At 43.7% G+C, this 13,388-nt stretch overlaps 2 protein-coding genes across 2 annotated transcripts; both read left to right on the top strand.

Annotated features, from left to right (window-relative positions):
* Nucleotides 1-1,907: 1,907 nt before the first annotated feature.
* Nucleotides 1,908-3,322, top strand: SARC_09651 (hypothetical protein; the record flags this gene model as incomplete). Its single annotated transcript, XM_014296329.1, has 3 exons — nucleotides 1,908-1,922; nucleotides 2,622-2,774; nucleotides 3,251-3,322. The coding sequence occupies 3 exons, from the start codon at nucleotides 1,908-1,910 to the stop codon at nucleotides 3,320-3,322; spliced, it is 240 nt and encodes a 79-aa protein (XP_014151804.1).
* Nucleotides 3,323-3,775: 453 nt separating this feature from the next.
* Nucleotides 3,776-3,994, top strand: SARC_09650 (hypothetical protein; the record flags this gene model as incomplete). The annotated part of the gene is made up of 1 exon (XM_014296328.1): nucleotides 3,776-3,994. One exon carries the CDS (start codon nucleotides 3,776-3,778, stop codon nucleotides 3,992-3,994), a length of 219 nt encoding a protein of 72 aa, XP_014151803.1.
* Nucleotides 3,995-13,388: the final 9,394 nt, after the last annotated feature.

Below are 13,388 nucleotides of genomic sequence, written 5' to 3'. Positions count from 1 at the left end.
GTGTGTGTGTGTGTGTGTGTGTGTGTGTATGTATGTATGTATGTATGTATGTATATATATATATATATCATTGCAGCCTTCAAGTGAATACTATGCACATTTTTTAAATGTAACATTATGTGCAAAGAATCAACAATTAAGTAGTATACTATAACCCAGAAATACTATTGACTACAGAAAAAGGAACAATAGTATAGTGATAAAAATTGCAAATTGATTAATCTATTTTGGTAAAAGAAGACGATTCCTGCGTTGGTTTGTAGCTGAAGTGTACCGGCATGTTTATTCGTATGATCAAAAAATATAATATAAGTAAAAACATCTGCGCATAAATTACTATTTGTACCACGTATACTATAGATGTACGACTTCATAAAATCAAGCAATGATTCATCGCTCAGTACATGTAAATAAAAAGGGAACCCTGAGACAGCTCATGTAATATATATTCTCAATAACAAAGCATACTTACCCCCTTCTAGAGCCATTTTAAGCTGATCGCGCTCGACTGTGAGTCTCTTGTTGATCACCTGCTGCTTTTTAATGTAAACCATCAACTCGTCCGGTGATTTGGACGCCAGTTTACTGGGCTTAGCGCCCGATGTATCAACCGCCGACATAATTGTCGATGTGTATAGCCTTACAACGGAGAACGGCTGTTCAAGCAATTATGAGGCAATTATGTCCAGCCGAAGTGAGTAAATTCCGGCTCTGGCCTATTCGCCTGTTTATGTGTATATATATCTATATGATGGTGTACCCGCTGACTTGAAGTATTCATAAGAACTGCCACATTAACCAGCATACACTCCCCACTGCCACCACACAAGTGTTCATCGAGTGCTACTAAGGTTTAATTTAGGCTACAAGGTCTAACAAGTCTTCTAAAGTCTACTATTGTATACATAAACACATAGCACTACCGCTACTACTAATTAGTAATTACGTACTACTACCCACTACAGCTAAGAAGTAGAATAGTAAATACACAACAGCCAACACAGAAGCTGTCAAGATCTGACTTTCTGTGATGGGGCGATTTTCATTGGTTGCTACGAGTCCGTCGGCTCACCCGTTTTAGGGTTTCTGTTTCTTGGGTTTGGATTGTGTTTTCTTGGGGTTTTTTTTCTTGCTGTTTTTGCAAAAGATTTTTTTTAATAAAAATAAAGGATTCTTACATCGGGCATCGTATTTATTCCAATCTGAACTTCTTTGCTTTCGATCTCTTCCTTCTACCTGTCCTTGCTGACCCACCCGTACAGAGTATAGACAGCCTTCCGTAGTTGATTCAAATACTTCCCATTTGGATCAACTTTCTTGACTTCTATCTCATCATCTAATAACGAATCATTATCCTCATCGCTAATCAACTCTGGTTCAAACTCTACATTTTGTGTAACTCCAGTAAACTTTTCGTTTGTTTGTCTCGTAAGTTGTGTCTCATCACCCGGCCATCACTCATGCTTTGACCTGTTCGACATGGCATACGCAACAGAAAATACCAATTACGAGTGTACATAAAGTAGTAAACAGTACGGCTACTTCCCATATCAGTGTTTGCTATCTTTGTGAGTGGCAACACGTGTCAATGGGGACCCTTGGAGAATCGTCAGGGGCTTTTGGGGGTTAAGTTGTGTAACATTCGACCTTAAAAGTGTCTTATATCGACCCAAATAGTGTATATAATGTCATATCCAAAATGGCCAATTTTTGACCTTTTTGGTCATGGTGGAGTTTGACATACCAAACAAACATATTTTTAAAAACAATTCCAAACGATGTTCAAGACCAGACCATGTAAAGATAGCGGGTTCCTAATAGTAGTTGCACAGCTAACGTATATTATAAACGTATAAATGTATTAACGTTTATACTTATAATTCCGGAATACGTTTAACGAATTGGACATGAACAAGAATTGCGTAATTCAAGATTCTGAACATGTGACAGTACACATTAAGAGTTATGGGATTTTACTGTGGACAATTAGGTGGCTTTTCAAATATAGATTGGTTTTTCCACTGAAATTAGAATTGTACATCATATAGAATGATACAAATCTGGCACCTGAAAATGACACTTTGGGAATCTCTATTTATTGGGAGTACCATGAAAGAGGGTCTCAGGCATGAAATGGTTGTTGGTACAAACCTATAGTATAATTCGAAAATGATCTCAGAGCACGATAATCCACTGACAATAGGACAGGATCAGAGCTGTTATAATTTAGGACAACATGGTTTTGATTCCTCCTAGCCAGCCAACTAGATGTGCCCGTCTATGCCTTAAATGGGATGGGGAGCTAGGTACCAAGTGATGGGGTATAGGTGCAGATGCATACTGCACCGAATTGGTGTTTTGATTTTCTTTTTATTTTCTTAAATTGGACTTAGAGGTATTTTATTTATTAGTTTGATTAGGTGATTGTTTCGAGGCGTGAAAAGTAAACTATGCGTCCAATGAAATGATATCTAGTCTTAGTAACTAAATAGACCGAAGTAGAGAGTGATTAGAGCGGAGCATATAGACAATAGACTCAGTCTAGACCCCCCTAATCTTTTAGCTCATTACCAAGGGCTGAAGTTAAACTTATTTAACATTTTGCATTCTAAAAAATTAAGGCACCACCAGCTGCTGCTGATGCAACTGAGGCCACGGCGACACAAGTAGCACCACCTCTATCTAAACGGAAACGTAAGAAGTTGGCTGATTCGGGTGTGGGCGCTTCCGGTGGGAGCGTGACAACTGAGCCGCAGAAGCCACCCGCGAAGAAGGTAAAGTCTAGAAGGTGAAAGGCCGAGAAACCGCAATCCTCGGAAAATTCAACTTCAGAGGAAGTGCGTCATGCACTGGAATCAGATGTACCATCCCCACCAGTGGACACACGCACGGCACGTAGGCAAGACCCCAACTATCATATGTTATCCCGAGATATGAGAACTTTCTTGAAAAACTACCAGCCAATGGTCCATGAACTGAGACCCACTAAACAGCGGAAGAAGAAACAAGCCGCTGCTGCGGATTAAGATCATGGTGAATCGGGAGAGGATGACTCGGAGGATGTACCCATGGCACACAACTTGTTGAATCAGCCCCAAATCAACGTAACGGAAGAACAACTGCGTTTCGTGGATATAGATCCGGATGATGTTGACAATACACTTCACTGTCAGGAGATGATTCGGACACCAGGCTGGATTCTCAATTCCTGCTTTTACCCAAAACACCACTCCGACCGGCTTGGCGACAGAACTTTGATCTGGGCCATCCAGACCAGGCTCAGATTAATATCCAGGAGGAGGGTCAACGAGAGCTGATTTGACAGCGGGCCAACCGAGCATGGGTGCTTCGAAACACGTATGGAACGTACTTTCCGGATGTAATGAAGATCACGCCGGATGGTACAATCTCGCCGAGGTATGTAATGAATGCAGCGGTAAGACATTTTGGGCATGATTTGTTTAGAGACTCCGAATACTACACGCGGCTATTAGCAAAGGAGACTGACGAGGGTAAGCAAGCACGCAAACTTTTTCGTCAGTTTCAGAAGATACTGCCTCAGGTATTCGGAACTAGGAAGGATGGAAGTTTTACACACTTAATTTGGTATACAATTCGCGATCTTCTTGGAGACATTCCTGATTTGATATCGAACCATTTGGCACTCTATCAAGCCATATTGGCATTTGAGATGTTGTGAGACAATGGAAAAGCAAACAGAATCCGATCTTCATCATCCGAGGCCCAATCTTCACCAGGATTGGACGCAACAGCAATGTCGCGTATGGCATCTGAACAGGAGCTTGTGCCTAATGCACCCGCGGAAGCTAATCCCCAGGAAGCCCCAGAGGCAGTTCCGAAGGAGAACTCGACCGAAGAGCCTAAACCTGATCAGGTGGAAGCTGAATCATCACGACATCGCCCCCCACAGCGGTACCGACGACGACACCTACTGCTGCCCCGTCAACCAAACCTACTGGAATACAACAAGTAGACGGAGCAAATGACAAAGCAGACAACTGACTGCATGGTCAGATGCAGTTAGATCAGAAGGAATCAGATCACACCAGTTGTGATTTGAAAATTGCAGATTTCACTGTTCGGATGAACAAAGCAGAGGCTGCTTCACTCGAGGCGATGGATCAAGGTAGGATTGATGCAGCTAGTCTATATATGTCTATAGCTACTAACTTCCAGACCAAGATTGATTCTGAGTTGAGGGTGATTCGGACGAAAAAGGCTGTGGAAGGCAAGAAGTTTGTTAAAGACATAGGTAAACTACCAACGACATACATATCTGATCGAAAGGACCGTAAGGATCCAATCGATACTAGCAGTCTGGCGTTGTTATCTAGGTCTTGAAAGGAGTTTGGACAGATTATGCCTACAGCCAATTTACGGAAGAACCTATGGTTCGAAGCAGCGCAACAGAGCTTTAAGCCGCCCTCTTACAAGTACAACAAGTTGGATAAGACGAAACAAGCGATCACTAAGCTGAAGACGTGGAAAGAGCAGAGTGAGATGATCGTTCATCTATTCTCGACGGACCCTCGACCGGAATTGCTCGTATCGATCATGATACCACCGGAAGAAGGAACGTCAGTGTCCCACTACCTACTGGAGTTGGACACACACATGTCAAGGGCCCAGACACAGAAGATGTCACCTGACATGCTAACAATGTGTGTACTATAGGTACAGACAATATTTTGGTCGAACCTGCATAGGAGAGATCAAGAGATCCTGTACACGGATATGCATCAATCTTACCCGGACAAGGTACGAGAGATCTCCATTGAGGGACCTACTTACGGCATTATGAAGCTTGCTGACTTAACCTGGCCTAAGTTTTACTCGAGAGCGGATCAGACGTTTACGAAACGTCTCAGTTCCGTGGTGAAAGTCACAAATGCTCAGAAGAAGGTCGGCGGCAATCTCACCGGAGGATCAGGCAATGGTCGAGACTCTCAGTCTACTAATGGAGGTCAGAAGGTGAACAAGGGAGGTGACAAAGGTGGCCATAAGAACAAAAATACCAACGGTTCTGATGGCAACAAGAACAATGTCATACCTAAGGGTAACCAGACCGCCAGAAATGGACCGCCGGCAGGCAACCCTAAGCCCAATCATAGGGAGGTCAAGAACTATAGTGAGACTGATTGCAATTGGCGGATGACCCAACATGGGCCGAATGGCAGATGGAATGGAAGGCACGCAGACAAGTGTAAGCACTTTGTTGCGAAGTGTGCCGACTGTACCGGGACTGGAGGTTACCACAAGCATACTTGCAAGGTGCAACCAAAGGTTAATGTTAAGTGACAAGCATACCGGGTCTTGTCACTACGATAAAAGGACACACCTTAAGACGAGCGTGTAATCCTAGATATACGAATTAATGGGCATGAAATAAAAACGTTGTTGGAATCGGGCTCGCAAATTTCATGTATATCATCTAGATTCTATAAGATGACAGACGTAACTCGTAAGTCAGAACCAACTATATTGAAACTGGCTGACGAAAGAGAGATCACTTGTAGAGTTATGGCGATCGATCTTAGGTTTGCTTTGACAGACCAACGTACTACTGTTACTAAGGCAGTCATACGTAACACATCACCTGGCTATGATCTCATAGTAGGCATGGGTGATTTATTGTCATTAGGTATCACAATTACAGGCTTAGCTACTAACATTGGACCACAGAAGGATCAGTCGGACAACAATTTGTTGAAACCGGTATATAAACCTTCGAAGACTGTGAAGGAGATGATCCCTCACTTCACAGAGAAACCCAAGGACTTGATTTTCGAGAATAACAAGATTCGGATCACGGACTGGGCTAAGTTCAAATTCAATAACGGATACGTTAGTCTAGACCTGACGAGAGTAGATTTCTCGAAGCTGAAGTGTCCTACACGTAACTATGTTACATGGCGTCATGAGCAGGTCGTACGAGAACAGGTTAGAGCATGGTTAGATGACGGAGTGATCACAGTCAACTATGAGCCGACTCCCGTCAACCTAGCGCTTTTAGCCGTCGACCAATTCAACTCTGACGGGACATTGAAGAAAGTTCGGGTGTGTTTGGATATGAGCCCAATTAACGCTTTGATACCGACACACAATTTTTACTTACCAAGGATAAACGAACTACTCAGGCGTATGGAGGGAGCTAGGATATTCTCCACTATCGACCTGGAGCAGGGCTACCACCAGATGAAGATCTACAAGCCACACCGGAAGTACTTCACCTTTACCTGAGAGGGACAGCAATATTCGTTCAAAGGTGCCCCCTTTAGGCTACACATGCTACCTGCATTCTTCCAACAGATCATACAAGATTTGTTTAGGGACATGGACAATGTACAAGTATACATTGATGTCATTGTGGTATTCACGAAAACCAAAGAAGAGCATGACAGGGTTGTGCGAGAGGTCCTAGACAGACTCAACAAGCACAACTTTAAGGTCAACAGTAAGAAGTGTCACTTCGGTGTTAGCGAGATTCAGCTGTTGGGTTACCGAGTATCCGGGGATGAAACCATGATCGATCCCAGGAAGGTCGAACACTTGCTAGACTGGAGAACTCCTACCACCGGGAAGGATGTCAACAGCATGTGCGGATTCGTCTACTTTTTGTCTGACGGGGTACCCCACCTGGCAAGTTACTTAAAGCCCTTTGGACATTTGAGATGCCATAAAGGCAAACTAGGCGCACTGTGGACCAAAGACTGTGATGACGCATTTAAGCAGCTCAAAACAGTGGTTCAGCAGGCACCAGTAGTCCAGCCACCGCGACAGACGCGTCCGACATGGCACTCGGCAGCGTTCTGTATCAAATGATTGACGAGAAACCAAGATATGTACATTTCTTTAGCAGGACTATGAATCGCCTCAGATCAATTACCCAACCGTGCAACAAGAGCTTTTGGCTATTGTGACTGCACTCACTCATTTTAAGGACTATCTATATTGCACGCACTTTAACGTGCTATGTGATCAGAAGTCATTGCAACACCTAAAGGACATGAAACCTAGCTCACAGATAGTCAGTCGGTGGCATGACACGATTGCAAAATTTCCTTTCGGCATAACACACATACCGGGTATTTACAATCACTTACCCGACATGTTGTCTCGCTTCGTACCAGACTTTAACAAGATGATGAGGGAGTTACTAGCTACGGATTGAATGGCCAAACCTAGGTGGTTTAAGATCGCTGACAACATACATGGACCACATACCATAGATATGTTTGCCGCTCATCATAACGCGCATGAGAGACTACAGTAGTGGACGTATTTCTATATACGTTAATAACGTTTTACGTCGTCAGCCCGAGAGTAATTTGGGACTTGTTCTCAAATTAATATAAGTATAGGTGGGTCAGCCCGAGAGAGGGTAAGAGTAATTTGAGACCTCTTCTCAGATTATTTTATTTATAAGATACGGGCCACCGGCTAGCCGAGAGCCGAGGTCCCAGACTGAGTGTGTTAACAGAGAATATAATATATTTATTTCTAAAAAATGAATCCGAGTGCTAAAGTGTTCTGCATAAGGTTTCTCATACTGATCGTATGAGTTTTTACCCTGGCCAACCCAAGTGGTTGAACCCTAGTACAAACACCATCAGTATATAACTGAGGATGAGATCATGAATAAATTCATTCGAATGTACCATACTTTAGATACACTAGCACTTTACTATTAGTCCCCCACATCGCACGCTAACAACTTATCAGGTCACTCTACTCTCGTGTTGGGTCAGCCCGAGAGAACGTAAGAATAATTTGAGACTTTTTCTCAGATTATTATATTTATAGGATACGGACCACCGGCTAGCCGAGGTCCGAGACTGAGTGTTGTAACAGAGAATATGGTATATTTGTTTCTAGAAGATATATCCGAGTGCTAAAGTGTTCTGCATAAGGTTTCTCATACTGATCGTATGAGTTTTTACCCTGGCCAACCCAAGTGGTTGAACCCTAGTACAAACACCATCAGTATATAACTGAGGGTGAGGTCATAAATAAATTCATTCGAATGTACCATACTTTAGATACACTAGCACTTCACTATTAGTCCCCCACATCGCACGCTAACAGCGCAACTGCCAAGGTACCGGACACTGGAACATCCGGAAGGAGACGGATTCCAGATAGACTTGTCTAACGAGAATGCCTCGGCAAATCCTCCATGGCTATTAATACCACAGTTGCTAAACTATGTACACATTCAACATGCTACCATCACGTTGTGTTGTCCCCTAAGACACTCAGATAGATGGCTACCACAGTTGATCTCAATGACACAATGTAAGCCGATCTATGTGGATAGAGAGGTAGATACTTTTCTCTACCAGGGTACCCGTGCAGTCCAGAAGACCCCTTGGCGACATACTATAATATGTCGAATAGGTCCATTTGGTACAGCCAAGTGGACACCATCCGAGACATTCAAACAGAAGGTTGAGGAATCCAAGATTCCACTCTTGACGCCTAAGTCTCAAGCCGAGACTGGGATAACACAAGCACCTGCAGTATGTGTTACCGAGGTACAGCCAAATTCAAAAGGATCAAAGAGGAGCGCAACACTAGCGAAAGCCTTCTACAAGAAGATACGGTCTGACAGGGAAACTGCATACCAAGCAGAGACTCGATTGCTTAAGCAATTGATGAATGACTTCCCTGATGTATACGATCATGGGATTCAACTAATGGATAGATCAAACATTAGTCGGATTCACGATTTAGAAGCTTTAGGCGAGATTGGACAAGACGAGTCTTCAAGTCCAGGTGATGACGCGGTGGAATCCTCACCTCCTGATTTCGATGTTACAAGTAGATCACAGGAGGCGATTTTGAAGTGGTTAAGACAAAATCACGCTCTTAAGCACATGGATAAGGTTAGAACTGAGAAAGATTGCAAGAGGTACGGAATCGAGCACCCGAACCTCAAGCCATATATATCTCAGGTGTATCACGAATGTAACGACTGCGAAGTTAACCGGATTAAGCGCTACGGATACGCACATTTACGTAGCGTATCAGAAGACGAGCCGTGGCGCCGGGGTATCATTGATTTGGTTGAACTACCCACGTCTGAACACACGAAGGATTAATATGCCTGTCACGTGTTTGATGTCGCATCAAGATATAATGTATTGTATCCTCTGAAAGACAAATCGACACACACTGTGGCTGAGTGCATATATAAGTGCTTCGCAGATTTCGGCAGGCCAGCTATTGTATATTCCGACAACGGTAGTGAGTTTACAGGAGATGTCATGGCGACATTGTTACTAGCTGCGGGATCATGCCATAAGATGGGTGTACCTTACAAGCCTCAGACACAAGGTGCGAACGAGGTACGACACAGAAAAATAAAGGAGGTCATACGAGGAGCACTACTTGATGATACTGACATGTGGCCTTACTCGATCAATTGGGTACAGACACAGATGAACGAACCCCCTGATTCGGTTCTACACCCGCTCACTATTTTCGGGGCCGTTATAGTATATTACAGATCCCCTTTAACAAGTTAGAGAAGTTGCGTCGGACCAGAGACGTGGTCTATTCTTGCTTAAGGAAGATGAAGGATATCGCTCTCAAGAAGAGACAGAAGCGATGTAATGATACCAAGAGCGATATAGTCAACGTTATGGCTCGCAACTCCGATACAACTGTGCTTACGGCTAAATATATTGTACCATTTATGATCTCTGTGGCCGATAAGAAGAACGGAACGTATGAAGTTAACAACGTTGACGGCTCTAGTGTCTTAAATATCGGGTCACACCGAATCCCTACGACAGAGATCATCCTTCGTCGCACACATGAAGCTACCACACCTCTTATGTCTTACGAGTTCAAGAAGATTCTCGGGCAGTACAAACATGAGGATATGACATATTACACTACGGAGTTCGCCGATGGAGCACAGTATGATCTTCCACCATCAGCATTGGATAATCCGGATGTACGAAAGGCTTTTAATAAGAAGTTTCGCAAATGCTTAATCAAAAATAAGGCTGATGCATCGAACAAGCGACCCGAAGTGGTTAAGATCTATCCGCAGACATCATTCATTCCGAGCTTTAGATAGCATAGAATGTACGTACCTCCAAAAGGCAAGAAGAAACGTCCTATCCACCATCGGGGACCACAAGGACCTAAACCCAAACGCAATAGAGTAGCCAAGTAACTTATAAAGGCTAAGCATACTTTGTCTAAGAGAATATAACATAAGCATTGAGGCCGATATATGATCGAAACCGGTTTCCTTTCTTTTTCGCTTGTACAATTCATGTGAGCTTTTTGAGTCTATGTGCTAACACCACATATAAGCCAACATTGAAATATTCAAGCTGAGGGGGGGGGGGGGGGCTATGTAAAAATAGCGGGTTCCTAATAGTAGTTGCACAGTTAACGTATACTATAAGCGTATCAACGTTTATACTTATAATCCTGGAATACGTTTAACGAATTGGTCATGAACAAGAATGGCGTAATTCAAAATTCTGAACATGTGGCAGTACTCAGTAGAGTATGGGACTCTACTGTGGACAATTAGGTGGCTTTCCAAATATAGATTGGGTTTTCCACTGAAATTAGAATTGTACATAATATAGGAACGACACCAATCTGACACCTGAAAATGACACTTTGGGAATCTCTAATTAATGGGAGTACCAAGAGAAAGGGTCTCAGGCATGAAATGGTTGTTGGTAAAAACCTATGGTATAATTCGAAAATGATCTCAGAGTAAGATAATCTACTGAGAATAGGACAGGATCAGAGCTGTTATTATTTAGGACAACATGGTTTTAATTCCTCCTAGCCAGCTAACTAGATGTGCCCGTCTATGCCTTAAATGGGATGGGGAGCTAGGTACCAAGTGATGGGGTATAGGTGCAGATGCATACTGCACCGAATTGGTGTTTTGATTTTATTTTTATTTTCTTAAGTTGGACTTAGAGGTACTTTATTTGTTAGTTTGATTGGGTGGTTGTTTCGAGGCGTGAAATGTAAACTATGCGTCCAATGAAATGATATCTAGTCTTAGTGACTAAAACATAAATAAATATAGACCGAAGTAGTGAGTGATTAAAGCGGATCATATAGACAATAGTCTCAGTCTAGAATCCCCTAATCTTTTAGCTCATTACGAAGGACTGAAGCTAAACATATTTAACGTTTTAACGTATTATCGTATTGTCTTATTACGTAAACGTCTTGGTATCGTATAGTCAGCCTAGAGAAGACCGACTTTTACAACCACAAGAAGTCGTTTCCGTTATCTGACTTTTCGTTAGGGTCACTACTTCGAGTTCCATGTTTTGTCACAGTTTGGGTGTCAGGTATACAGGGTGATGGCGAAACACTGAAGTATCAGTAGGGTGTGACTTCGAGGCAAGCCCTAGACTCCAAACCTGATCAGTGATCACTCATCAATATGCCAGCTTTAGGTAGACCAAAAAAAAAAGGTGAGTAGATCTGCGAAGTTGTCATGAGTGGAAACGTACTGAATGTCAAACACCTCTTGTCGCACACAATCGCGGATGTATTTTAATGAGATACCAATATGTTTCTAGTACGATTTTGGTCGCACTCTATTTGTCAATGATAAGCTTTGTTAGGGAAGCATGACCCTTTGGAGAGAGAGAGAGAGAGAGAGAGAAAGAAAAATCATCCTTCTGCCTCCGAGACAGGTCGCGATGATCTCCGTCTCACACAAAATATTACAAAGGATATACCCAAGCTACATATCTGCCCAAACTGCCCGGCATGCGTGACGGCAGACCGTTCATATTAATTTCGACGATGATTACTTAACAACACCATTTGCTCATCCTGCTGATCCTCTAAGGGAAAATATACATCGCGTTCTTTGCAATAGACATTGACGTAAGAAGATATGGTTCCTTTGACGAACGCGGCGATTGCAAAAGAGAAATCGAACAAAGGAGAAAGAAAGGCACACTGTATAACCCTAAGCGGGCACTGAAACCTGGAAATCCTATGCCATCGCAGAACTTTCCAAACAGAAGTGGGTGTCATCATAGACTGCTGGTGACAGAACACAGTCGACAGAAGAGGATGGAAAGAATGAAAATAGGGAAAATAGTATTTTTTTTTCAAAGGAGATAAGCTACAATGTATGTAGGTATGGTATGGCTTTCATAGCCGTTGTAACAGTGGTTCGGGAAAGATCGATGGGAAGAAGTGGTCAGTAAATTCCCGTTTGAAGCTTGGGCCAAGTGAGTCGACGATGGAGGATATGCGCTGGGTCAATTCAGGGCAGTGCTGACAAAAGCCTGACACCATCGAGTGTGCCACGTATTCGCTTGCCGACCTACTAGGTAGCGTACCCACCTCTGTGGAACGGATCGGGACATCTGCACCGTGCAGTGCCGTGGAATAGGTTAGTGCAGAGTACAAAATGTCGAGTAGGACCAGGTTATCCGCCATAATTCGGTTGATGAGCGAGGTTGGGGGTAAACTTATGCCGCACCAGACCACGGATGCACTCGGTATGTACTAGTTGCAGCCTGGATCGAAAGTATCACAGGCGGAACCAACAAGCGCGATGACTTGGTTTGGACCGAAATTTGGAAGTAGTTCTTCAACAGTGTGATTAGCCGGGGCACGGGGAACATCTTTTGACGGGGGTTGTTCTACATGCTGGAGAAAGATCCAAGGTGTTCGTGGAGGGTCCCGATACCGTTGAAGTCGTGGCGCTCCTGTAATTGCGGGAGGAGATTAAGGCCAATGAGAGGCAGTTTCGGGCCTGCCAGGATGCGTCGGATCAATTGTTGGATGCAGGCAAAGTGGCTGGTGGTGAATTTGTGGCCACCGGGCAGACAGGGCAGAGACAGCCGTCGGTGCGGTAGTCGAGCAATGCGAATATGTACATATTCGTTACAATTGTCATAGCACAGAGCCGGATTGGTGTAGTCTCGACACAGCGGTGGGAGCTGTCGTGTCCGGCTTTGTCCCCATTTGAGGTTGGCAGTTTGCCCATGACCAGTTAGTTGTAGTATTGGCGCTGATTTATTGCCACGATCTTCTTGTTGGACCAGCGTTCCGTTGAGTCCTTCATAATGTCGTCACAGCGTCGGCGGATGGATACATGGTCGGGTTTATGCCCCGCCTGTGGTTTTGTATACAACTTTCAAGTGATCATAGATACTGTATCACTGGAAGCGCAGTGATGGTTTGTCGTGGGCCCAGGCGGGTTGCGTCAGGGGGGTGAGTGGGCGTGTGCTGGCCATTGGGTCGAGTTGTATTCCCGGGTAACCTTCGAGGTAGTCCGCGAATGGTCGTGCAGGAAGTAGGCCACAAAAGTGGAGTAAGTTTGTTTGATGTTTAGAAAACCTAGGGTA

The sequence above is a fragment of the Sphaeroforma arctica genome, assembly GCF_001186125.1.
Source record: "Sphaeroforma arctica JP610 unplaced genomic scaffold supercont1.1009, whole genome shotgun sequence".
Classification (NCBI taxonomy): domain Eukaryota; class Ichthyosporea; order Ichthyophonida; genus Sphaeroforma; species Sphaeroforma arctica.
This window is presented reverse-complemented; position numbering and strand designations above follow the sequence as displayed.